The sequence below is a fragment of the Prionailurus viverrinus genome, unplaced genomic scaffold (assembly GCF_022837055.1).
Source record: "Prionailurus viverrinus isolate Anna unplaced genomic scaffold, UM_Priviv_1.0 scaffold_40, whole genome shotgun sequence".
In the NCBI taxonomy this organism is placed as follows: Eukaryota; Metazoa; Chordata; class Mammalia; order Carnivora; family Felidae; genus Prionailurus; species Prionailurus viverrinus.
The window spans coordinates 1242329-1269495 of NW_025927608.1; the positions used below are offsets into that span (position 1 = coordinate 1242329).

The window sequence follows — 27167 nt, forward strand, 5'->3', positions numbered from 1 at the left end:
TCGGGCGCTTCACCAACTGAGCCGCCCAGGTGCCCCTAAGAGTCAGTCTTGATTGTTTAGATTTTTTTTTTTCTAAAATGTTTTTATGTCTCCTGATGTTTCGAACATATTGGCGTAATTTTTTCCTTGAGTTCTGAGACACGTTGTGGCTCAGTCCCCTCTCTGTTCTCATTGCCACCCCTGGTTCTCTAGCAGGTTCTCTGCCTGCTAGTCTCTCGGCCTTCTTCTGTCTGCCCCCCTCCTGTCTCGTCTCCATAGTCGTAGCCTCGCGTCCCTGCTCAGCGTCGGTCATGTGCTTCTGAAGGTTGAGCACTGACTTCTGGATCTGTCAGCGGACCCCCTTTGCCAGCCCACGCCTGTCTCTCCAGCTCTCCCTTGCTTCTCGCTCGTTCTGTGCCGGGCCCCTCGTCCAGCCTGCCCTCTTGTCTCCAGTCTCCTGTTTTGCCCACAGTGTTCGTCATGTCCGCGTTCTTCTAGAAGAGTCTGCTCCCCTCTCCTTCTCTCCATTTCCCCAATTCCTCCTCGTTCTTTACGTGGCAGCGTGGCGGCTCTGGTCTCCAGGATGCCTTCTGTGTGACCTCTGTCCTCGGCCTCATGCGCGTCCCTCTCGCGTGCTCCCGCGGCGTTCTGCTCCTCCTCTCCTGGGAGCCCTCCTTACGGGGCTTCAGGCAGCCTGTCCTGTCCCCACCCGGCCGCGGTGGTGCCCCGGAGGACGTGCCCTGTGCCTCGTGTGGCCTCTGATGGTAACACGGCACCCGCAGAGAGGAGGTCTGTGGAACGCTCGCATTAAACACGCGTTTTGGGGGCTTCGTGACGACAACGCTCATGCTGTCCTACACCGTGCAGCTTCTTAACAATTTAAAGAGCATGGCCATTTGCGTGATTCCATTAAACAGTCACAGCCGTTGGGGAGGTAGGAGGTTTTTACCGCCGCTTTACACATGAGGAAACGGAGTCTCCCTCCGACAGCACAAGTGCACCTTACGCGAGCTCTCTCCGTGGTGGGCGGGGGGGAAGACTGGACTGACGTCTGCAGCATGGGCTCTTTCATCCTGAAGATGTGTCGTGCTGGGTTTTTCTTTAAACGCCGGGCTTCGTGAGGCTGCATCTGAGGGGCCTTTGAGTCACTGAGGGGGGTCACCGTGCTGTTCTCTCCTGGGCCTGCTTTTGCTTTAAGAAAAATGCACTGACTCTTACCCATGAAAGATGCCAGAGTTTTACTTTGACTGCTGGGGATTTTTTTTTCTTTTTCTTTTCTTTTCTTTTCTTTTCTTTTTTGTTTTTGTTTTTTGTTTTTTGTTTTTAATATATGAAATTTATTGTCAAATTGGTTTTCATACAACACCCAGTGCTCATCCCAAAAGATGCCCTCTTCAGTACCCATCACCCCCCATCAGCCCTCAGTTTGTTCTCAGTTTTTAAGAGTCTCTTATGCTTTGACTCTCTCCCACTCTAACCTCTATTTTTTTTCCTTCCCCTCCCCCATGGGTTTCTGTTAAGTTTCTCAGGATCCACATAAGAATGAACACATATGGTTATCTGTCTTTCTCCGTATGGCTTATTTCACTTAGCATCACACTCTCCAGTTCCATCCATGTTGCTACAAAGGGCCATATTTCATTCTTTCTCATTGCCACGTAGTACTCCGTTGTGTATATAAACCACAATTTCTTTATCCATTCATCAGTTGATGGACATTTAGGCTCTTTCCATCATTTGGCTATTGTTGAGAGTGCTGCTAGAAACATTGGGTACAAGTGCCCCTATGCATCAGTACTCCTATATCCCTTGGAAAAATTCCTAGCAGTGCTACTGCTGGGTCATAGGGTAGGTCTATTTTTAATTTTTTGAGGAACCTCCACACTGCTTTCCAGAGCGGCTGCACCAATTTGCATTCCCACCAACAGTGCAAGAGGGTTCCCGTTTCTCCAATCCTCTCCAGCATCTATAGTCTCCTGATTTGTTCATTTTGGCCACTCTGACTGGCGTGAGGTGATATCTGAGTGTGGTTTTGATTTGTGTTTCCCTGATGAGGAGCGACGTTGGGCATCTTTTCATGTGCCTGTTGGCCATCTGGATGTCTTCTTTAGAGAAGTGTCCATTCATGTTTTCTGCCCATTTCTTCAGTGGATTATTTGTTTTTCGGGTGTGGAGTTTGGTGAGCTCTTTATAGATTCTGGATACTAGCCCTTTGTCCGATATGTCATTTGCAAATATCTTTTCCCATTCCGTTGGTTGCCTTTTAGTTTTGTTGATTGTTTCCTTGGCAGTGCAGAAGCTTTTTATCTTCATGAGGTCCCAATAGTTCATTTTTGCTTTTAATTCCCTTGCCTTTGGGGATGTGTCAAGTAAGAAATTGCTACGGCTAAGGTCAGAGAGGTCTTTTCCTGTTTTCTCCTCTAGGGTTTTGATGGTTTCCTGTCTCACATTCAGGTCCTTTATCCATTTTGGGTTTGTTTTTGTGAATGGTGTGAGAAAGTGGTCTAGTTTCAACCTTCTGCATGTCGCTGTCCAGTTCTCCCAGCACCATTTGTTAAAGAGGCTGTCTTTTTTCCATTGGATGTTCTTTCCTGCTTTGTCAAAGATGAGTTGGCCATACGTTTGTGGGTCTAGTTCTGGGGTTTCTATTCTATTCCATTGGTCTGTGTGTCTGTTTTTGTGCCAATACCATGCTGTCTTGATGATGACAGTTTTGTAGTAGAGGCTAAAGTCTGGGATTGTGATGCCTCCTGCTTTGGTCTTCTTCAAAATTACTTTGCCTATTCGGGGCCTTTTGTGGTTCCATATGAATTTTAGGATTGCTTGTTCTAGCTTCGAGAAGAATGCTGGTGCAGTTTTGATTGGGATTGCATTGAATGTGTAGATAGCTTTGGGTAGGATTGACATTTTGACAATATTTATTTTTCCAATCCATGAGCAGGGAATGTCTTTCCATTTCTTTAAATCTTCTTCAATTTCCTTCATAAGCTTTCTATAGTTTTCAGCATACAGATCCTTTACATCTTTGGTTAGATTTATTCCTAGGTATTCTATGCTTCTTGGTGCAATTGTGAATGGGATCAGTTTCTTTATTTGTCTTTCTGTTGCTTCATTGTTAGTGTATAAGAATGCAACTGATTTCTGTACATTGATTTTGTATCCTGCAACTTTGCTGAATTCCTGTATCAGTTCTAGCAGACTTTTGGTGGAGTCTATCGGATTTTCCATGTATAATATCATGTCATCTGCAAAAAGCGAAAGCTTGACTTCATCTTTGCCAATTTTGATGCCTTTGATTTCCTTTTGTTGTCTCATTGCTGATGCTAGAATTTCCAACACTATGTTAAACAACAGCGGTGAGAGTGGACATCCCTGTCGTGTTCCTGATCTCAGGGAAAAAGCTCTCAGTTTTTGCTCAGGAGACTTTTCCTAAATTCATACCAACAATACTCCTTTGATACTATAAAAAACGCAGTAACAGTAAAGAAACAAAATCACTACACCTACATCTTCTTGCCTGGTTTTCCTCCCGTCGTGGGGCATTTTGGAGCTCGCCGAGGCTGGTCCCTGTGTTTAATGATGTGGCGAGGAAGCCCTGGGGACGAGAAGGGTGTGTGGAGAACCACACGGTCTCCTGTGAAGGTGGGCGGGAGCCCGGAGCCCAGACTCCCAGCTGCAAATCCGGCTCCCTTTCTAAACTTGACCGTCTGTCACCAGTTGTAACAGGTGTTTGGTGTTTCCAAGTGTGGCTAGTGTATGAACGTGATCCTGCACGTATCCAGTACCATGAGTAAAACGAATCCTGTGTTTACTCAGGACTTAAAACTACATGCCATTTTCGTGTCAAACACATATGGAATGGTATGATGATGTTGTCATCCCTCAAAAGAAATGTGGCAACTTACACACGTAAACCTGTATCACGACCCACATCTCACTTGGATCAAAGGCTATAGTTTGTATCTCTGTCTGTCGCTTTCTTTTGTAACGAGAGGCAATGTGTTCGTAACGCTTTCTTCTGCTGATTTATGGTTCCAATATGGCTTTGTTACCATTGGGATTGATGTTAGCATCTTCATTTTATAAAAGTAGCACTTTTTGTTTCCAAGAAGTCCTTGGCATTTTATGTGACAGACCCCCCAGTTTTCACACAGTTTGTGGAAATTAGGGGGATGCCCTTTTATACACACGGACCAAAGACACCCTGCCTCTGAATCAGTCTCTTCCTGTGTCTTGCTTGTTTAAGAATTCCGAAAGACAGGAGCATCCCAACAGCGAACTTGGCCGCTCTGCTGACGTGTTAGCGCTGAAAACTTCCTGTCTTGCTAAGCTCAGAAAAACAAACCGGCTTATGATGAATATAAGTGTTTTTCCGAGTATGTGCAAACAGCACATTTCTGTCTTTTCCTTCTCTTGGAAGGCTGCATTTTGGAAGGCTGCATGGTTTCAGCCACACAGACGAGCTGTTTCCTGAAAGAAGTAAAGCCGTAGGGGTGAGAAAGATCTTGAATAAACACGAATATGTCCCTGGACTGTGTCAGGTTGGGTGGTGTCTCATTGCCAAATCAGGAAGAACTGGTAATGCTTTCTGCTTTTTTCTTTTCTTTCCTTTTCTTTCCCTTTCTTTTCTTCCTTCCTTCCTCCCTCCCTCCCTCCCTCCCTCCCTCCCTTCCTTCCTTCCTTTTTCCTTGCCTTGCCTTTCCTTTCCCTTTTCATTCTCCTTCCTTCTCTCTCTCCCTCTTCCTTCCTTCCTCCCTTTCTTTCTTTCCTTCCTTCCTTCCTTCCTTCCTTCCTTCCTTCCTTTTTCTCTTCTTTCTTTTTTTCATGGCTACTGAGTTAATGCAAATTCATACGTGAGGGATACGCACAGATTTGCTGATACTCAGTCATGGGCTCTGAGAGACACCAGGCCTGCTGAGTATTCCCTCATCTTCTAGGGCTGTTTTCTGCACACTTTTATGCCATGCTCGTGTTATTGGGGCCTGCTGCCGGCCGGGCTGTGGCTCGCTGGAGGCAGGAGACCTGGGAACAACCAGGGAGGAGCGCCAGGGCCCCGCCTGGCTGGAGTCGGATGCCTGTGGAGGCAGAGTGGCACTTGGGGCCAGGGAGTCCAGGGTCCCACCGCCGCTGTGGGCAGGAGCAGACGAGTCCCTGCGGATCCCCGCCAGGGTCCTGGAGAATGCAGACAGTTTGAAACCTCCAAGGAAAATGGCAGGTTCCAACTTGTCAGTTCAGAAAATTAGAAAATGAAAACAAGTGATTTCTCAAGGGCACCCTGACCGACCTTGGCCTGCCCTGACCATTCTGTTTGAACCTGCGGTTCGTACTTTTCTCCCGAATCTTTTCCCGCGTGACCTGATGGACACCTTACCTGTCTCTTTTGTTCATTTTCTGCTTCCCCTGGTTAAGTCTATAAGCTCCTTGGGAAAAGGGATTCTCGTCTGTTCCCTTGACTGCTGAACTCCCTGTGTCAACAACAGCCCCGGTCCATAGTAGGTGCTTATTAAACACGTGTGGACCGCGCGTCTGAACCAATGCCCTGGACCCAAGAATTGCTTGGATGTGCCATGCTTGGGGATTACCCCTCTCCGCCACTTTGGTAAAATAAAATACTTGTTCGTACTGTATTCAAAAAGCAAAAATGCCTTCTCTCTGCCAGAGAGATAATCATGTGTGTTAGTGGTGAAGAGGCTGTGGGAAAATGCACCCTCCACTTTCGGATCAAAGTGCAGATCCCACTGGCCACACTGGGCCTGAGGGTGCTGCTTCCTGAATGTCGAGGCCCCGTCACGGAGCAGGGAGTCCATGACCCCCTCATGGACGTGGCCCCAAAATACCAGTTTGCCACGGTCGTTCCCACATAGCACCCTCACCCCACAGTGGCTGCTCCTGGTCCTTAGAAACTGGGGGTCCCCTCCTCTGCTGACTTCTGGGGTGACTGGACCAGGGGGTGGGGTGGTGGGAGAGGGACGGCCTGGGTTAGCGAGTTCACAGTCTAGCCAGGTTTGAGATGACCATGCACCTGGTGTTTTTTTTTTTTTTTGCTTAAAAAAATTTTTTTTCATATTTTCGTTTATATTTGAGAGACAGAGACGGAGCCGAAGCAGGCTCCAGGCTCCATGCTGACAGCACAGATATGGGGCTCAAACCCACAAACCGTGAGATCATGACCTGAGCTAAAATCAAGAGTCAGACGCTCAACTGACTGAGCCACCCAGGCGCCCCATAACATCACTGATTTTTAATGTTTTATTTATTTTTGTGAGAGAGAGAGAGAGAACGAGAACAAGCGAGGGGGAGCAGAGGGCGAGGGAGACACAGAATCCGAAGCAGGCTCCAGGCTCTGAGCTGTCAGTGCAGAGCCCGACGCGGGGCTCGAACCCACGAACCATGAGATCATGACATGAGCCAAAGTCGGACGCTTAACCGACTGAGCCACCCAGGCGCCCCTAGTGTTTTTCTTTACCAGTAGAGCCCTGTTTGGGGGACACAATGTTCAGTGTTTTTCCCCTGAGGTATTTTAGGGCAGAGTTATTTCCATGCGACCTTTTGCTAATTGAAGCTGATTCCAGTGGGTCAGCTTACTTCAAGGTCTTGAAAAATGAACTCTTAAATAAAATTGTTTTGGGGGTGGGCTCCGGCAGAGGAGGATCTGGATTGTGTTTATTGGCAGGGCGAGGCTTTCCTTCCTCTCCAGGCTGAGAGTCATCGTGGAGCTCTGAAATAGCCCCTTGTGAAGGGCCAGCGTGGTATTCAGGCAGAGCATTTTGGTCTTTCTGTGGTGGAGAGAATATTCTGGCGTCAGTCATGCAGGGCCCTGCGGGGGCGGAGGGGGTGACCTGTGTGGCTTTGATTGGGAAAGAAAGTTAATTGTCGGATGTCTTCCGCGCACAAAGCCCAGCTCTGAGCACTCAAGACGGCTGAAAGATGGGGGGAGGGAGTAGGACTCCTCTGCCAGGTTTTCTCCTTTAAGGAGCCAGAGATGAAGTCTGTTCCAGCACGATCTTTTCACCCATGACTCTTGGTTCTGCTTTGTCAGTGCTGTTTAAGATGTGTTCGTCTTTGTGTGTGTGTGTGTGTGTGTGTGTGTGTGTGTGTGTGTGTGTGTGTGTCTGTGTAGGGGGAGAGGGGAGGGAAGGAGAGAAAGAGAAAATTAGAGAGTACATATTTAGAGGCACGATGACTAGTGCTGTGAATGATGTTTATCAGCTCCAAATTCCAGTTTGCTAACAAGAGTCTTAACGTGATAAATTCAGGGAAAGACCTTCTGTGTTTAGCAGCTCATTCTGAATATGCACGCCCAAAGGCACCCCCCTCCCCACTCACAGCTCCAGGAGGGATCCAGGAGGGTCTGCCGTTCAGATTTCTTTGGCAAACGTGACCCAGAGTGATGCTGAAGTTTGAAACTACGTGGCATTTTACCTCAGGTGTACTGAGATATTTATCCAAATGTCCAGTCTTTCAGCCCAGCGATATTAAGAGAACATATTAATTAGTTGCTGGTGAGCGGGGAAGACAAATCTTTTTAAATTTTTTTTTAAGTTTCATTTATTTATTTTGAGAGAGCATGTGCATGAGCAGGGGAGGGGCAGAGAAAGAGAGGGAGAGAGAGAATCTCACACCGACTCCACGCTGTGAGCCCAGAGCCCAACGTGGGGCTTGAACTCAAGAACCATGAGATCATGACCTGAGCTGAAATCAAGAGTCTGCCACTTAACCGACTGAGCCACCCAGGCACCCCGAGAAGACAGATCTTAAGTCCCTAGCATTAATTTGTAAAAACTAACAAAAAAAAAAAAAAACCCCACTAAAACAAATTTTCTTCAGCCCGCTTTTCCAATCCTGCCAAAGTAAATATTATCATATTTAATCAGGGAGCGTTGGGACACCTAAGAGTTTGAAGTCTTGGAATGATGACATCCTCCTTGAAAAAACAAAATGGAGGGCTAACCTTCAGGTTCAAGAAACAAAATGCACGGTGTGCTTTTTGGAATGAAACTGTAGTTGGTATGCTGAGCTTAAATAGTATTGGTTAACCTGATTTCCGCCTTCGTGGGCTTTGGAAGGTGCAAACTGTAAGGTCCTGTGCCATCCAGGCCGCTCCAGAGAACAGAGTCCCTGCAGACTGTCCCCGAGGTCTGGGGGTTCTGGCTGCCGCACCTGCAGGGCACTCTTCTGGACTCATCGAATGTTACCATTGAAAGGCGTGGTCCCAACCTCCCATCCAGGTAGTGAGCTCACACCCGCAGATCTTGGTTGCCATGAATAGAGATCGACTTCCTGTGCACTGATGTTCCAGACGGGAGCCTTGACGGTTTTCTGCTACGCGCTGGTGTCTTGAGGAACCGTCTGTCCTGCATTAGTGGCTCAGGGCTTTGCTTTCGAGGGGTTCGCTTCTGTCCCGAAGATCTGGTGGGATCTCGGCTCTCCCGTGTACCACCTTACTTCGTGGGCTGTATCACTGCGGATGTGAAGCATCTGGCAGGGTGTTTCTTGAATCCCTAAGCGGCCACCATGGAGACATCTGAAATGAAGGGACTGTCAGCCCGGAGACAGGTAAGGGGCCCGGGCACCGACCCTGTTCCTGCTCCGGGTGTGTTGCCGTCAGAAGGTTGCACAGAGGGCGTGCCGCTGAGATTTGGGCTGACACAAAGCCATGCGACAGCGACGTGGCTGTCGGTCAATGGAGCTGGGATCCAAAGCCTCGACGGGCCGGAGGGTCTTGAGAATGTGGACGGCGGGGAACGGTGCGGTCTGGCTGTCAGACTGCGGGGTCGTGGCTTCGCAGTGGCACGTGGCTCAGAGGCTTGGTGGCCTTCACTGAGCGTGAGTCTGTCGAGGTTAGCGGCGTGGCGTTCGGAGGGAGGGAGATGGATGTTCCGTGTCACATGTGTGCTCAGAACAAGCTGGGAGAGGTGCTTAAACAGGAGTCACACTGTGTAAAAGTCACTGCTTGACTTTTGAGGCACGTGGGGCCCCATTCTGTGCTGTAGGACATCCTCTTCCCCTTCTGGCTCTCTCTCCTTCTGGTATGTCAGCCAGACCTTTTGCTCAGTCCTGATAGGCATTCCCCATCCTTATGGAGTACAAACTGAGGCCTGGGACACTGAAATCTGGTTCTTGACTTGCCATCACATATTCAGTCCTTCCTGCCAGAGTCAGAGCCTTCAGCTGGAGGGGGACGGCGGGTGGGGGGGGGGGAACACAGCTGCATCCCCAGGTCTCAGATTCACAGTCCCTGGAGGGGCCATTTGGATTCCTCCTGACCCCGTCCCTGGTGACTCGGCAGCTGTGGACAGTGGCTGGGGATGATGCATTCTGGCAGCTTCTCTCTGGGCCCTGGATCTGTGCCCTGGGAAGATTGCACGCTTCCTGGCCCGGCTTCCCTCCCCCTGCCTTCCCTCTGACTCTCGCTACTTAAGGGCCTGACATCTAGGGTCACCTCGTCCCGCGAGGAGCCACGCACTGCCACCCCCCTGACACGTAGGAAGTCCTCTGCCTTCTGGGCGAGGATGTTGGTGCTGCAGCCGCCAGTGAACTCAACTGGTTCTCCCGAAGGAAGGCCCACTCTTCCGCAGACTGGTTTCCCCAGAGGGAGGCAGGGAAGCCAAGCAGAGGTGAACTTGCCCTTGGGAGCTGGGAGCTCATGTGCCCCCCTGCACAGACCACCTGTCCTCCCGTGTCTGGGTTTCTTCGGGTGAGATGAGGTGAATGGCACCCATGTTGCAGGGTGCATGTGAGGACACAATGAGACCGTCTACACAAACCCTGTCTGACAGCGATGCTCGGTAGGCTTGATTTCCTTCTTCCCCAGCCTTCTCTCCAGAGGGCCTCTAATGAATGCCTTGTTGGACAGTCGGAGATGCGGGCTGGGATTAAAGCATCTCTAAAGTTCCTCGCATTCTGTCATTCTGGCACTCCGATGCTCACTGTGTGCAGACTCTGGAACCCAGCTCAGCATGTGTGTGTTTGGAGGGGAGGTACAGGGGGCGGCTAGGGGAGAGGGCGGCCAGAGGGCAGTGCTGGTGGCCAGGGCACCTCATACCTCCACTGGGGAGCAGTGGACCTCTTCTGACCAGTTGGGCATCTGTGAGCTTGCTAGACTCTGACAGATCCCTGTTGCCTTGGTAGGGAGGGAGCTGCTCATCATGAGAGGTATTCAAGTAGAGGCTGCAGGGCGTCTGGCAGGATTTCTGAGGTAGACAGGCAGGATTAGATCACTGAGAAGGTCGTTTCAAGTGCTGGGCGTTCATAACCCTGGGATGACACAGTACAGCTCTTCAGATGTCAGGCAGCCATGGCCGTGCCCTGTGACCTTGGTGCGGCCTCGTTGCCATCCCAGGGAAGGGACTTGGGCTGTACCAAAGCTGTAGAATCAACTCCGGAATGATTGGAAATTTCCTCAGGAGTAAGGGACTTGATAAAAGGAGTCGAGTGCAGAGTCTTTTTAAAAAAAATTTTTTTAATGTTTATTTATTTTTTGAGAGAGAGAGAGAGAGAGAGACAGAGCGTGAGTGGGGGAGGGGCAGAGAGAGAGGGAGACACAGAATCCGAAGCAGGCTCCAGGCTCTGAGCTGTCAGCACAGAGCCCGACGCGGGGCTCGAACCCACGAGCTGTGAGATCACGACCTGAGCCGAAGCCGGACGCTTAACTGACTGAGCCCCCCCAGGCGCCCCAAGTGTAGTCTTCATTGTCAGTAACAAGGACTGGGATGCGGGTGTGGGTGTGGAGAAGGATCTGCCTGGCCCGGGGACCAGTGACCCTGAGCCCGCTTGGCCCGGGGACCAGTGATGCTGAGCGTCTACAGGTGGAGCTGGGGCTGCTGAGCAAGCCGACCCTGGCCTGCGGGGCTCAGGTCGTGCGGTCCGCCAGTCTTCCCTTCCCGCTGCCCACACACCTACCGTGGGGACACGGCAGACGTGGTAGAGACCCTGTTCCCAGCCTTAGGGAACTTCCCCCAGAATGCAGCACCAACGTGGTCCTGGCAGGAGAGGCAGAAGCCTGGGCAGGAATAACACGTGGTGCAAACATACCTCGTTTTACCCAACCCGAGCTTAAGGGGACAAAAAGAAAGCTCACGAAAGGAGCTTATGAAAGGTCTGTAGATGTTTTGAACAGTCTAGAAACACAGCGATGAATGCTCTGGCTACGGAGGACTGTCGTGGTGTTACAAAAGGAAGCTCAGAAGATTTCAGGGACGCCCGGCTCGGGACGGCCCCACCTTGCCAGCGAAGGCGGCCGGTGGGGAGGAAATGCGGGCCATGCATTCTTTCAGGTGGGGGACGGTTCCAGAGAGGCCCAGGAAACAGCAGCTCTGAGGCCAGAAAGCCTACTTGGGAAGCAGGGTGATAGAAACAGGTGCGTGATCTCAGGCCCCGTTAGAAGGGTGTCTAAGGAGTAAGCCCAGGGAAGACGGAGGGTCCAAGTCAGGAGTCCGCCAGTGCGTGTGGCGTGGGGTAGACTTAATTCGCCTTTATGACAGCCAAGCCTCTCCACGCACAGCGTGGACCCCATTCCTCCTATCTTCTCAAGGGCTTGGCACCTGCGGTGTCTCATCTCCTCCACAGTCCCTCTTACCGCTGGATGATTCCCATAACCCAACAGACGTGCTCTGGTTTCTCCCGTCTTTACCAGTTCTGCCCGTACCTGCGCGTTCCCTCTAGCCGTTGCCCGGTTCTAAGGGTCCCTGCAACTTCACTGTACCTCCTCTTGTCCAGGTCAACAATGACCTCCTTCTTGCCAGACCCAGTGGACCCATCTCTGGTCTCATCTTATTCAGTCTCCCAGGGCCGTTCAAGGTAGTCGGTTGCTCTATTTGATGCTGAACCCATCCATGGTCCAATGTTTGTCTTTTTTCCCCCTTTATTCCTCTCTAAATGATTACCAGTTTTAATCTCTTTGGCTGGCTCCTCCTCTACTCACGGCTAGACATTAGAATTGTGGAGGGTCCCAGACAAAGCCCTCTTGTCTCTTTTCTCTTTCAGGAGGTGTGTATATATGAAAACGTAAACAATGACTTCCAGATCTCTGGCTTCAGGCTGAGACTGCGTTTCTGAGCTCCAGACTTGCATATGACACAGCCAACCCAAGCTCTCCACTTGGATGCCACGAAGGCATCTCAGACGTCACGTGACTCAAACACAGCTATCACCTCTCTGCCCCTCTCTTCCTGCTGGGGCTGCCTATCTATGGTGTTCCTTTATGGCCTGCTGCTCAGGCCAAAACCCCAGAAATTATCTTTGATTCCTCCCTTCTTCTCACCCACCAGCAACTCTTGGAGGATCTACTTCTGGCCTATTCAGCTCTTCCTTCTCCACTGGCATCATTTCGTCCGGGGAGTCATCTCTTCTCACCTGGATTAGTGCAGCCGCCTCCCAGCTGGTCTTTATGGCTCCATTGCTGCCTCCTCTAACCCCTCCTCCATGAAGCAGTCAACCTTTGAGATACTCCTGGTGGTTCTCTAACCCCTTGCCTGGGCCCACAGTGCTCTGAATGTCCTGCCTCTTCCTTCCATTCTCTCTTGTCTCCCCTTCAGCTGCTCTCTTCCTCATCCACACGGGATCAGCCTGACTGACTCTTTCTGCAAACTCAACTTTATTCTCCTATCACCCTGTTTGCTTCCTTTGGAGCATGTAGAACTTTCTTCCTCTTGTTTATGGATTTGTTTACATACTAGGTGTCTTTTCGCCTTAGAAGGTAACCTCCATAAAAACAAGGACCTCCTCTTTCTTGTTCCTCAGTGTACCCAGAGCTCTTAGAATGGTTCCAGGCATATAGTAGGTGCTCAGTAAATACATGTGGAATGTATAGGTCACTAAATATAAATCACCATAGTAGGGGGCCCCTTGTATTCAGGGAGCTGTTTTCTGGTGATGCTCCCAGACACCTCCCAACGACCCCCCCCCCTTTTGGTAACTAGATCTGTGTCTTCACACATAGCTGCTCATGGGTTCTGGGCCTGGCTTCTGCTCTGTGGTGCCAGGCACACATGGCAAGTCTCCTTAGGCATTTAAAATTATCATTCTATGAACACTGAAGGCAAAAGAGCCAAATCACAACTACAGCAACTAATTCTCATGGACTATTCGCTAGGCATTTTAGTAATCAGGTTACCTGAACTGTCTTAAGATGAAATCCATCATTTTCTTGCAGTTATGCAAGATTTCTCCCGAGCTTTACCTAGATGTGTTTTTCTTTGGTGAGAATAATTGATCTTTGACACATATTCAGACTTCCCAGGAAACATACACAGAAGTAAGAAATTATATCATTAAATTCACCTCCTATTTCCACATGGACTTTTTTATTTCCATCTCACTGTTTTTTTAATTAAAAAAATTAATTAAAATTTCCATCTCACTGTTTTTTTTAATTAAAAAAAATAAAAATAAATAAAAAATTTTTAACCTTTATTTATTTTTGACAGAGACAGATTATGAGCAGGGGAGGGGCAGAGAGAGAGGGAGACACAGAATCTGAAGCAGGCTCCAGGCTCCAAGCTGTCAGCACAGAGCCTGAGGCGGGGCTCAAACTTGTGAACTGTGAGATCGTGACCTGAGTCAAAGTTGGACAGTTAACTGACTGAGCCACCCAGGCACCCCTCACTTTTGTTTTTTAAGCCTGATAAAATCGAAAGATTGGAAAAGCAGGTCAGAAAGCAGAAGGTAATCAGCCATAGCTATAATCAAGCTATTTTTTTTCCTATGCTAATAAATACCGAGGAGTGAAAACGTTAGTACTGGAGAGGTTTTTGCTTTTTCTAGTATTTCATGTTGAGAGTCATAAAAGAGCACTAAGATGTGTGAGAGCCATGTTGTCTCTGTGGGGTCTGTGGTATTAGCTCCTCTTCCTTTTCCTTCCCAGGCCACTTAGAGATAATGTCCAGCAGTGATCAGAATGCTGGCTGGCCGGGTGTGATAGATGCAGTCTGTACCTCTGGTGGGGCCTGGACAGACTTCCCTGCCAGACCTTTAACACCCTGGCTTTGCTGCAGGCTGCAAGTGACCCCATAACTTTGGTAACACAGCCTTCCCCACAGAAGCTGGCATAATAGAGAAAACCTGCCCAGAACACAGCAGTGGTCTGAACACTGAGGTGACAGGCCTGTGTCAAGGGAGGCTTTGCTGCTTAACAGAACTTTTACAGGTGATTTTCCTATTTTCCTCACTTCAGACTAGAGTAATCCAGACTCAAGCAAGCCACTCTGAGGGAAAGCAAGGGGGACGTGGGGATGCATGGCTCTGGGAAGATTCCTGTCACCCACTTGGTGCTGCAACCCTCGTGTGAATGAAATTTAATAAGAAAATCTTGAAATGTTTGTGAACAGTCTAGGGCTAACCAAAAGAGAGAATTATCTGTTCTATGTGCCTTCACAAAGGTATCACATACTGATTTCTCTCTCTTTTTTTTTTTTAAAGTTTATTTATTTTGAGAGAGAGAGAGAGCTTGTGAGTGAACACACAAGAAGGGCGGGGGCGGGGGGATCCCAAGCAGGCTCTGTGCCATCAGCACAGAGTCCAATGCGAGGCTCGAGTTCACGAACTGCGAGTTCATGGCCTGAGCTGAAACCAAGAGTCAGATGCTTGACCTGGCGCCACCCTGGCGCCCCTGGTGGTGTTCAAATGGATGTTTTGCTTTAACCAGAGTTCCTGCTTTAGTTTGAGAATGTGACCACTGGGGGAGCAGAGGTATTTGAGGGGTGCTTTTATTGCTCACTCTTCCTGTTTGCAGAGAGTGTTTTCCTCAGAGTAACACCTGTGGCCTCTTTCTTGGATTCTTAACTCCTGCCCAGACAGGGGGAGTGAGGTCCCCTGTGGGAGACGTAGTCCTTGATCGGTGTCCTTGGATCGGATGGGGCTGCACACTGGGGGGTCCCCACCTCCTGTGTCTCTTTCATCCGTTTTCAACAGTCAAGGCAGCGATCCTGGGAGACACCGTGTAGCCTCCAGCACCTTCTCGCTTGGGCTTCCCCAGGCTGGAGGTGATGACAAGTGATGGTAGCAAGTCCTCTGGGTCATTGTACCCAACCCATAGTGTCTAAGAGATGACGTCCTCCCTCCTGACTCCCCTCAACCCTGACGGTGGGGGCTTATGTCTAATGCTTCAGTCGCCAGCGTATGAGCTTTTCCTTGAACCAAATGGAGTCTTCTTGCACGAGCCATGTTTATTTCATCTTGGATTTTTACATAAACATACAAAGCATTAGGAGAAAGTAAAGTCTCAAAGGAAATATGCCAAAACAATTAAACGTGGTTATTATAGGTTGAAGGGATTACGGGGAGCTCTTTGTTTTCTTTTGTGTTCCTCCGTATCTTCAAAGGTTTCTTCGATGAATGTGGATTTCTTTTGTAGTAGGGAAGAAAATTTGTTTCTCACTCCTTCACCAGACAAACAAAACCAGGAAGGAAGGAAGGAAGACAGGAAGGGAGGAAGGAAGCAAAAGAAAGAAAGTCCTAGAAACAATGGATTTGTAACAACAACACTTAATAATCAAGTTAACCGCAGGGCGCCTGAGGGGCTCAGTCAGTTGAGCGTCCAACTTCAGCTCAGGTCATGATCTGTCGGTCTGTGAGTTTGAACCCTGCATCGGGCTCTGTGATCACAGCTCGGAGCCTGGAATCTGCTTTAGATTCTGTGTCTCCCTCTCTCTGCTCCTTCCCTGCTCATACCTCTCTCTCTCTCTCTCTCTCTCTCTCCTTCTCTTTCTCTCAAAAGTAAATAAACATTAAAATTTTTTTTTAAAAATAATCAAGTTAACCACACTGTAGCTGAATCATTGGAGGGTTGTGGGGAGGGGGCCGGTGTCGGGGAATAAATAACCGTGTGCGCCAGCTTGAGGTGAAGCTGTGTGATATCCTAGCCTACCAGTGCCTCAACACAGACACCTGGTGCGTCTCACCTTGGCCTTTACTAAGAGAGGTCACTTCCCTTTTCTTAGTACAGACTTTAGTGGGTACAATCACGGTTTTTCGGGGGTGCTCACTGGAGCCTCGTTTGTAACCAGGTGACCTTGCCTTTCAGACTGCAGCAGAGAAGTCTCCTGGAGCATATTTCCTTCCTGAGTTTGCACTTTCCCCTCAGGGAAGTTTCCTCGAAGACACGACCGGGGAGCAGTTCCTCACCTACCGCTATGATGACCAGGTAAGAACCTCACAAAAGACCTTACCTTTGGCTTTGCCATTTGCCGACGGGCAGGAAATGGTTTCTCAAAAATAACTTCAAAATAGTTGTATTTTCCCCCTTGGCACAGCTAACACAATAGGCCTTCGACTCTCTGGAGGGATCGATCCCCGAGACTGCTGGCCTGCCCGTGCTTGTATACAATTTCCTACGCAATGTGTGGCTCTTGCTCTGGTGGGGAGGTTGGCCTGAGTCACTTTTTCTTATTTTCATCAGAAATATACATGACGGCTTCGTTCATTTTACTCATCACCAAATTTATTATTCAGTTCTGAAGTTGTCCAACGGCACTGTTTTCTGTTTTCTTTCTTTTGGTTTTTTTAAATATAAATTATTGTCAAATTGGTTTCCATACAGCACCCAGTGCTCATCCCAACAAGTGCCCTCTCCCTGCCCATCACCCACTTTCCCCTCTCCCCCGCCCCCCGTCTACCCTCAGTTTGCTCTTAGTCCTTAAGGGTCTCTTATGGTTTGCCTGTCTCCCTCTCTGTAACTTTTTTTTTTTAACCTTCCCCTCCCCCGTGGTCTTCTGTTAAGTTTCTCAAAGAGCACTGTTTTCTGATTAGGCATTAATTTTTTCTCTCTCATAGCTTTTACTTCCTTTCTTTTGACTGTGCCGACATTGATTTTTTTTTTTCCTTCCCAAGCCCATTTTCCAGAAGGGAACAGGGTAGGGGTGGCTGTGTGTGTGTGTGTTTCAAAGACTTCCCGACGGCTCACTGCGGAACAAGGCTGTGCCTGGCGGAGGCGTGCGAGCTGGGCACTGGGCGCCGTGATTCTCTTCCACTCGCGGCTCACGTTGTCACCTTAACGGCGTTAAGGGTCATACACGTCTTTGAGGTCACTCACACCTTGTCTGCAGCAGCGTGGGTCAACTCTGCCAGATGAAGAGGGTTCTAGCCGGTAGGGCCTGAATTCACCGGGCGGTCGGGGAGGGTTTTGGAGGATTTGGTGGATCTTGGTACCCACAGGGCCGGGTGCAGATGCGGAATGGGGCTACACTGTGTTCTCAGGGCACACGATGGGATGGAAGAAGACGGGCCTATGACCGAGGTGTCCTCCTCTGTGTGGTCAAAGCTGGCAAGGTCGGGCTTGAGTGCAGCAGCTGGTTCGCAGGTGGAAGGTGCTCCTCAGGAGCAGAGGCTCTGGCAGCGTGGGCAGATGTGAGACGTGACAGCAGGGAGCGGTCCGGCTGTGGGCAGGCCGTTCCGATCCTCTAAGCTGCTGCTGAGTGTGGCCTGTGCTCGGGACATTTGGCCGTGGGGCTGGGGTTGGGGTGAGCCGCACGGGGACCCACCTGTGGGCAGGGAGCTACCTGGGGGCTCAGGGGCAGGAGTGAGATAAAGACTAATTGTTTTTTTAAGTCTGTTTGTTTTGAGAGAGAGAGAGAGAGCAGGGGAGGGACAGAGAGAGAGAGGGAGAGAGAGAATCCCAAGCAGGCTTCGCACTGTCAGTGCAGAGCATGATGTGGGGCCTCGAACCCTCACACCGTGAGATCATGACCTGACCTGAAACCAAGAGTTGGGTGTTTAACCGACTGAGCCACCTGGCTGCACCGAGACCAATTTTTAATAAAAAATTTCGACATACAATCAGGATTTTCAAGTGTCTCGAGAGATGAGTGTGTGAATAGTTACTGTGGGCAGCAGGGCTGGACAAGGGATGATCCCGTGTTCACATAATGGGGCCCAGTTAACACTTTGGATGGGCTTTGGGGCCTGGTTGCTACGTTCTCATTAAGTTGCTTTCTGCCCTTCTCCCCGGTGGATTTTTACAGGGCCTGTAATTTATGGCTCCTTGTAATCGAGAAATCAATGATCCAACAGGTTTTCATAGGAAAACTTCAGGGAACTAATTGAGAAGGCATTACGCGATAAAAGAGGGCATCTGGAAAACCATGAGCTATGTACTTTTTAAAGAGTGGTTAATGCCCGCTCCAGGTTCTACAGACATTATCCTTAATATAATAACAGTGTACAAGCTGGAGGAAAGTAAGTTCCCTCAGCCTTTTCAAAAGGCCTAAAGAAGACTCTAAAAAAATTTTTTTAATGTTTATTTTTGAGAGAGACAGAGACAGAGTGTGAGCAGGGGAGGGGCAGAGAGAGAGGGAGACACAGAATCGGAAGCAGGCTCCAGGCTCTGAGCTGTCAGCACAGAGCCCGATGCAGGGCTCGAACCCACGAGCCGTGAGATCATGACCTGAGCTGAAGTCGGACGCTCAACTCACTGAGCCACCAGGCACCCCAGGCCTAAAGAAGATCTTAAAAGTGTGTGGCGTACTGTAGAAATGTTGTCCCAAGACATGGTGTTCCAAAAAGCCCCAACGAATAGCATATGAAAACATTCTGTATTCTCCCCACCGTGTGTTTCCCTTAAGGGAAAGGAATAAGGTCACACTAGAACCAGTCGATAACAGCGCCTGCTTTCTGCTAACAAAGACCAAGCAAACAGGCTGCACAGGCCTTTGCACCAAACTCGGTGTATTTCCTGAATGAACTTCCAGAATGTTCTCAGCTAGAGACGATCCATCACCCCATGCCTTGGTTCCCTTTCCTCTTAACGCTGAGCGTGCTGGCCGCATCGTACTAGGGGGAGCCTCTCGGGCAGAGGGACGAGAGAATGAGTCCAACCACGCCCAGTGAGAGAACTCCCCTGGGTCTGCACCGTGCAGTGAAACATGAACGCCAATTAAGAGCATTGCTTTGGTTTTGAATCCCTGTTGTGACACGTGACCGCTTGACTTCCCTTGTGACTCTGGACCCGTTACTTCACTTCGCACGTCACACTTCCTGTGTGAAATGCAGACGTGGATGGTCTCTACCCTGTGGAAATGCATTAAGGCTGAATGGAGGTAATTCATACAGGTGTCTCTGCACAGGGCCTGCTGCATGTAAGCACTGAATGTACATACTGTTATTACTGATACGCTTCGCAGAGGCCCCATTCGGAGAATCTCAGATATGCTTATGCTGCAGAGGAGGAAGAGGCATATTCTCCATTGACATCGGGGGACCTTGAGCCATACTTAAATTAACTTATTAAGGCACGGCACGATATAGGCAAGTGCACGCGTATCTGAAGGGGAGAACTTGACGAGTTTTTAAATGTCTTTATACCTGTGTCGTCGCACCCAGATCAAGAAATGGAGCGTTTGCGACACCCTAGTTTCCTCCCGCTGAAGAAATAACGCCGTTCTGGCTTCTGTCACGATTATACTTTTGCTTTTTATTTGTAATTTTACATGGATGGAGTCGTATAGCACGTACCCGTACGTGTCTGGCCTCCCTCATACGGCATCATGTCGGAGAGATTTGACAAGTTGGCGGGCCCGACATAATTTAGGCTTTGACGTCCCTGTAAGTTGTATTCTTTGGAACAAGTTGTCCCGTACTGGGACACCACGGTGACTTCGGTGGCATGAGGCATTGTTCCTGGCTGAGAAATTCCCCAGCTGTCCCTAAAAGGTTTTCAGGGCTGTCCCTCCCTCACCGAGCCCACATCCGGAGGGTGGTGGGGGGCAGTTGTCTGGTGAACCTGTCACCTGCCTTCCGCCCCCCGCCCCCCATCACCTGCTGGCGTCGCCTGGCTAGGAACAGGTGCGGGTGGGTGCGAGTGGCCGTCCAGGCTGGTGTCTGTGCTGTCACACTTGCAGATTTGTGCAGACGCCCCTTTCTGCTGGGGCAGCGGCCTGAAGCCAGAGTGACACAGAGAGCTTCTGTCCTTGAGGCTGCAGCCTGCCTCTGGAAGTGATAGCATCGGGACTGGGTTCCCGAGGATTGTCCTACCCACAGAGCGCTCGTTTGATAAAATGGGAAGCGGGCAGATGGTAGATCGCTATTTGCCGTCTTCAACCATCCTCGTAGGGCTTTTTCGAGTATTTCATCCTGGCCTACTTTGCACGAAGACCTTTAAGGTCACCCTTCCAATGGCTCCTAGAGGAGGTGTCTGGAAAACGCATAACCCTGAGGCCAGTAAAGCACAGCTGTGATGTAGGCTGCGTTTAATGAGTCACATAAAAGGCGCACTGTGGATCATGCAGGGGCCGAGGCGGCTTCTGGTGCAGGAAAGCAGGGCCGAAGCCAACTGGGTAACCGTGTGGTTCGGGGCAGACCGGCTGGTAGTCAGGCAGCCCTCGTCTTGCTTCTGCTACGAATCAGCTCGTAAGTTAACGACGGTTTTCAGCATCTTTGCCGTCAGATTTCAGCGTCAGATTCTCCATTTGTTTTGAAAAACAAGGTGACTGTGTTGCATGATCCGCATGCCCTTCCACCTTGAAATTGGTGGGTTTTTTGTCCGTTTGTTTTGTTTTTTTAAACTACAGCTAGAATAGTCCACACTGCAGAGTGCTAATTGGATCATTCCGATTCTCAAGGTGGACCTGCCAGCAGCACAGTAAACTGTTACTTAGAGAATCATAGAATTTTACAGCTGCCGCGGACCTTGGCTCAATGCCTCGTTTTACGAGTCAAGGAAACAGAGACTCTGGATGTATAAGTGACCAACTCAAGGACACCCAGACAGGTGTTTGAAAAAACTAACACTACTGCGCTCCGATTTCAGGCTGCCCCTCTGAGATATAGCTGCCTGCTCCTTTCAAGAGAATCACCCAGAAAATGATCTCCTTTCCTCGTAATCCTGCTTCTGCTGTTAAACCTTAGCAGACCGTACTAGACCCAAGGGAATGACTTAATATCACTGAGTTGCTTCCTCAGCTCATTCTTAACTTAGCACCTTCAGGACTTAAGAATTAGCTATGCCGATGGCATTTATACACATGATTATTATCACACTAGGAACGGCATTTTTCCTTCAAAGTCCGGGCGGAACACGATAGCTGATGTTAAAATGGCACCGACTTCCCGTTTGGTGAGCATATCCTTGCAATGGAAGCATCCTGACATTTGGTTGCATCAGTCATACAAGGTGGTTAACCCGTGTTCGGTGAAGGGCTTGTGGTCCAGAAACTTGTTAGCCCGCCAGCCTCTGGGGTAGATTCTTTTGTTATTGCTCATGGTGGTTTTGGAGTTTATCCCAGGGAGGACCTGTTCACAGGCAAACGGCTGAAGGCCGGTCGGTTCTAGGAAGCGGAGTCTTGAATTGTGCAGTTTGTTCTTTCTCTGTGGCCGTTGTGGCGGTCAGTCACGTCGCCCGTGTCTCCTTCTGGGAAGGAGGAAGGCAGCCCTCACCATCCTCACCTGTAATGCACTGAAACTTTAAACTTGGGGCCTCCAAAGTTTATTATGGGGACAGATTTAAAAGTCTGTTCCAGGCTAGTCTTTCTTGGTGGGAAGTCATTTCTTTTTTTTTTTTTTTTTTAAGTTAGCGAAACTTGGGGCACCTGGAATGCTCAGTCCTCTAAGCGTCCGGCTTCGGCTCGGGTCATGATCTCACAGTTCGTGGGTTCGAGTCCTGCGTCAGGCTCTGTGCTGACAGCTCAGAGCCTGGAGCCTGCTTCGGACTCTCTGTCTCCGTCTCTCTCTCTCTGCTCCTCCCCGACTTGCACTTTGTCTCTCTCAAAATAAGTGGACGTCAAAAAAAAAAAAAAAATGGAGACTCTACATTGACAAGAAAAAGTTAGCGAAGCTCTTGGTCTTGCACAAAGTAGTCTTTTATTTTTGTGGGTTTTTGTTGTTGTTTTCGTTGTTGTGTGTGTGTGCGTTTAGCGTTTGTTAGGTGTAGGGAAATATGGAAGGTGTGTCTTCCCAGACCTTGTGGGTTTGCTGGAATATGCTTCCTCTTACTGGCAACCGTCGTGGGATAAAAGGAGGTTACGCACACTTAGGAATCAGCGCCCATGTTCGTTTTCCCGTGGCGCGTGGATGGTCTTCGCCTGCATACGTGCTGGTGTAACGTGTGCCTTGCCACCTTTCGAGGACGAGACACACAGAGGCAGAACAAAGCTTTAGTAACTTGGACTCCAGGCAGGCGGGACAAGGCTGGGTATTGAGTTAGTGGTGGGTTCTGACTTCCCCCAAATTAACCTAGGGTGAATTCCGATGTAAGCGGGTAGCCATGCAGAACACGCCTTGATTTCGTGTTGCAGAGGTCCTTGTGCACCTGTTTGTACCCATCATGCCTTCTCCTCTGTGACCGTCTCAATTAGGTTCAGTTACTACCTTCAGTTAGGTAAGGAGCCCCTAATTTGGCGTGTGTTTTGTCTCTTCACTGCCCACGTTTAAGTGGATTCAAGATTTTTTTTTTAAGTTAAAAATTCTGTTTCCTACACTCTGATCTATCACTTCCCTCAGTGACCAGTTGATTTTCAAATTCTTACTGTCTCTTGCTACTTTTCCCTATGCCCTTTAGCTCTTACAATCTGACTTCGCACACCTCCCTTGCCCTGCCCCAGCCTTGCCTTCGACGGGTGTCCTTTTTAAGAATTTGAGTTACGCTCCCGAAATCAAACCCAGGCTCTCACGTGACTCATTCCGTGTCTGTAAAATTGTGTACTTGTAAAATCCTAAGGCGTTATGATGCTATGGATGGGGTCACAGTTGACTCTTTCCTTTCTTGGACGCCATTGACCGCCTGTTGGTATGATTTCTCAGTTCAAAATGCCTCTCCAACTTGTGTTTTCTCTACTGTTTCCATTGCCGGGGAGGCAGAGGGCTGGGTCTGTGGCCCTGACAGGCATTTGGAATTATAGCAAGTCAGAGTGGGAAGGACATGTAGGGATTCTGTTTTTTCAGGTGAGGAGCCCCAGCCCCAGAGAGGAACAGGGTCTTACCCAAGATCACACAGCCAAGGAGGTAGCAAAGCCAAGTGCCTGTTCTTTGCCCTTAAGCTCAGTTAAGACATTTTTACATCTAATCTGTGGGAAGGAAAAGTATGAGAGAAATGTTTGAATGAATTTTTAATACTAGTAGTAATAATAATATATTAATAACGAAGTCTTTGTAGAGTTTCATTTCCAAACTTCTTTTAAAAGTCTTTTTTCTTAAACCCTTACGACAAACCTAATTTTCCTTCTCCTTAATGTAACTATTGACTTATGCATTTTTTTTTTCCTAAGGAGAAGAAATCTGTTTGCCGTGAGTACATCTTTCTCGAAGGAACTTCTTCTGAACTTTTCACGAATATCTTGGCGATGAGCTTCCTGGTGGTTCAGCTGTTGGCAGGCCTCAAGAAATATCACTTGACATTTCCAAGTTATTTATGTAATCGTTTGTAACTTGGGAAGTGTATACCAACTTCTGAAATTTCTGGTGGAGGAAAATAGACACAGCCCTCGCACGTATAGGGTATTTTCAGCTCCTTCCCCGGTCAAAATGAACGCTCGCGTATTCTCCAGATAGGAGAGTTTCCGTGTTGTTTCTGGCCTGTGTGGATAATGTTTTTAAGCAGCACGCCATTTGAGCTTGAATAGCTCATTCCTTTGTTAGTGAGTAATCTTGGTCAAATGCAGTTATGCTCCTTAAATATTCCAAAGATTTAGCGATCTAATGAGAAAGCGAGCTCATGGTCTGTGAGGAGAAGACAAGAATGTGTTAATTGGAATAACTTGTACTCTGTTCCCAGTCGAGGCACAGAGCAAATACATGAATGTTGTGCATGCGGCGGGACATGCTGTTCTGACCGGCTCTGGCACACGTGAACGCTGAATTTCATTATCATTGAGCTTTTTGCAAATCAGCTGTTTCTCAAGCATGAAAGAATGGGGTCTGTTATTGGAGACTCGGGCTCTGGCTTTTGAACTATGCAGACACTTTCCTCTTCTAACGCTGTCTTCCTAGACTCATTTGGAGAGGGGGTGGGTACTGTGTATTATTATTATTTTTTGTCCCTTTCACCAGGTAGGTTACATGGTGGGTATGGGTGCCGTAGAGGTCAAGACAGCCCCAAATGCAGCTTCCCCTACAAGTCACGAGTGCTGAGAGACGGGTCCCGTCCTGACAATGCCCTTGCTGTCTGTGCTCAGACATCCCTTCTCCCTGAGAGCAGGCTGGTCCCTGCTCAGAGATGCTCTGTCTTCAAGCACCGTGAGACTGGGTCACTTCAGGCAACTCCACTGCGTCACCCTCTCCGCTTGGAAGAAAGTAAGTGCGCTCACCTCTCAACCTCTCATCTCTGCCGCCGAACACGAGTTCCTCTGCAGGGGATGCCAGGGCTGGTATTCTGCTGTGGCAAAGGCAGAGGTCTCGTTCGTGTCTGCCATCTTGGAAAAATGCGGGACTTGGGACAAGGAGCTGTACCGGTAGCCTTCCTGTGAGGATGAAGTGGGGGCTAGAGGGAGCCTTCTCGTTTCTTTCTTTGGTCAAGGAGAAAAACCAGAGATCGAGAGAGCCACAAAAAAGAGGTGAGTTTATGTGCAGGCCAGGGGGGGGAGAGAGAGAGAGAGAGAGAGAGAGAGAGAGAGTGAGCGAGCCATGTCCGGCAAGAAAAGACATAGGGCTGGATGTGGAGGCAATAATGGAATTTATTCCCTATCATGAGGGATTTTAAGCATTATGTTTGGATTGGCTTATTTGGAGTTTGGAAATGTTTCCTTTTGTTGGGCCAATTCTGGCCTACATCGCAGAAGTGCAGGCATGGCTTGCAAAGAGGCTCCTGACGGACTAAGGCTCTGCGAGGCGCGGGTCATTCTGTGGACACACCGTATTTTCTTGGATCTGGATTGGGGGCGAGTCGAGGAATTCTTGAGGGCTTTTTTGGGTGGTGGGAAAATGGCTGTGCCAGGCGGATGCCTGGGGCCAGGTAGAGAAGTTTCTTGAAAGTGTCTGTTGTGTTGCTCTGTGTATTGAATTACTGTTTATAACGCTCTTCGTATGAGTTATGTAAGTTTCTGTAGGGCGGCCAACTGTCCCGGTTTTCTTGGGACCGAGATGGCCCAGGCAGACTGAACGCGTGGTCCTCCACCTTCACAGCCTGGACTTGACTGTCCCCTCTTGGGCTGCGGTTACCAAGTGGGATCTGTGGTCCCGGGGCGGGTGCTGCTGGCTGCTGTACTTGGTAGGACATTCCAAGGGCAAGTGGGGGACAAGCATGTGGCTGTTAGGGATGCCCCACGTGGATGTCCTCTGGGCACTGCCTCCCAGTGAATTTCCGGGCCTGGTTTTACCTACGAAGCTTCCCCGTGTCCTTTCTCGTGGCTCTTCTCCAATGGCAGACATTGCGCAAAGTGTCCCAGTTCTTGGACCATCGCCCTCTGCCTCTTATGCCCCGTGTCTCTCCCCTGTCATTCATGCGAGCCCTTGTTTATGTTCTAGTTCAGTCATTATGTCGTCGGGGGAGCCCCTGATGCTGTCCTTGCCTTCCCTTCCCACCCAGGTGAGACTTGGTGTGCTTGCTTGCTGGCTTCCTTCCTTTAGCATCTTAGGAATTATTTTCTTACAGCATTTCCTGCCTCCTGAGCGGACTTTGACCTTCCTGGGTGGTGGCGGGGGTGGTAGGGGGGCGGGGGCTGAGGAGAGGAGAAGGCGGCTGTGGTCCGAGAGGGCACTTGGGCAGTTTGAACTTCTAGTGCTCGTCTGGGTGGCTCGTTTATCCAAACAGCAAACCCCATGGGGATGCTGCATCACAAACGGTTCCAAGAAACCCAGTCCAGGATCTGAGGTTTGGAGCACTTTCTGCTGAGCCCCACGTCCCCGGGGTCAGCAATGATAGTCCTGGACAGTGACTGATGGCCTTTAATATTGCCTCTTCCCAGAAGTGATTCCAGTCTCTTCGTCATTCTGCACACGCGCAATTGTTTTGGACAGGTTTCCACTTCTGAAAGTTAATAACGTGTGGCTGCTTACATGAATACATTCGAGTTGTGTAGAAATTAACGAACATCACATAACGTACGCCTCCCTTCCCAGGGCTGGGTCTAGCTAATGAAGTACTTTCTCCATCAGTCTTCCCTCATCCCCTTGGAGGTTCTCCCATCGATTACTCATCCTCAGCCCCCAGCACGGCGATAATTTCCTCCCTTGACTCTCCCTCTAGGCTCTGAGCCCCTTAGGGGCAGGGGCTTCTGCGTCTTTTCACCATTATACTCTCAGATCTGACTCACAGCCTGGCACAGAGTAAATGCATAGCGGACATTTATTTGTTGAAGGTTCTATCCCTTGTCAGAAACCTTAAGTGGGCCCCATTTGTGCCCTCCTCTGAGAGTTCAACCCCTGAACAACATTGACGTCCTTATGTAGCTTGGCCTGGGCTACCTGGCTTCTCTTGTCCCTCATTTCTTTTTTTTTTTTTTTCAACTTTATTTATTTCGAGAGAGAGAGAGAGAAAGAGAATCTCAAGCAGGCTCCATGCGGTCAGCACAGAGCCTGGTGCAGGGCTCGATCCCACGTGAGATCGTGACCTGAGTGGAAATCAAGAGTCAGATGCTTAACTGACTGAGCCACCCAGGCGCTCCTCCCCCATTTCTCTCATGTGCCCAGTGCTGTAACCAAACCGGACCTGCCTTCTTGAACCTTTGCCTACGCCGGGCCCTTGGCATGCCAAGCTCATCGGTGAACATCTGTGACTCCTGCAATGCCCACCATAGGTACTGTCTCCTCCATCCGTCTCCAGGGAGGTCGTCAGCGTATAGTGTTTTTTTTTTTTTTTTCCTGCTTTTTGGTGAACAGCAGCTCATTCTTGCTTGGGACCCCAAGGCTTCATTTGGGTTTGTAATTATTTACATGGACATCTTCTTTCTTCTTCTGGATTGAGAGCAATTCTGGAGCAGGCCTGTGTGACTTCTCTGTGTCTCCTGTGGACACAGAGTGAATAGAAGGTCTATTTCCAGGGGTGACGAGACTTGACACAATTCTGATTATACCTTTGTTTCTGAGTTTTCTGTAAGGAATAAGAGAAATTCTTCAAAAATGTTCATTATCCTTTGTCATAACAGAGTCTATCCGGATTTCTTTCTTGTGTGTATGTGTGTTCAATCCTGTGTGTTCAATCCTGTTCTACCTGAAACTGAGGAAATAACTTCTTTCTTCCAAACACTGTTAGTCCAGAGGCTTGGTTGGAGAGTCACATCATTCTCTTTTTGGACACTGGCTGTTCGGCCTCTAATTCTCTGCTCTTT

General features: G+C 49.2%; 1 protein-coding gene across 3 annotated transcripts in view; it reads left to right on the top strand.

Annotated features, from left to right (window-relative positions):
* ADAMTSL3 (ADAMTS like 3) overlaps positions 1 to 27167 on the top strand; it is a 355448-nt gene that overhangs the window by 31771 nt on the left and 296510 nt on the right. For all 3 annotated transcript variants that reach the window (XR_007149622.1, XM_047846695.1, XM_047846696.1), the window contains exon 3: positions 16001 to 16120. Coding sequence is in view for 2 of the 3 variants with exons in the window: in XM_047846695.1 (XP_047702651.1) it covers positions 16001 to 16120 (120 nt within the window). In the remaining variant the exon portion in view is untranslated. The remainder of the gene's footprint in view (positions 1 to 16000; positions 16121 to 27167) is intronic.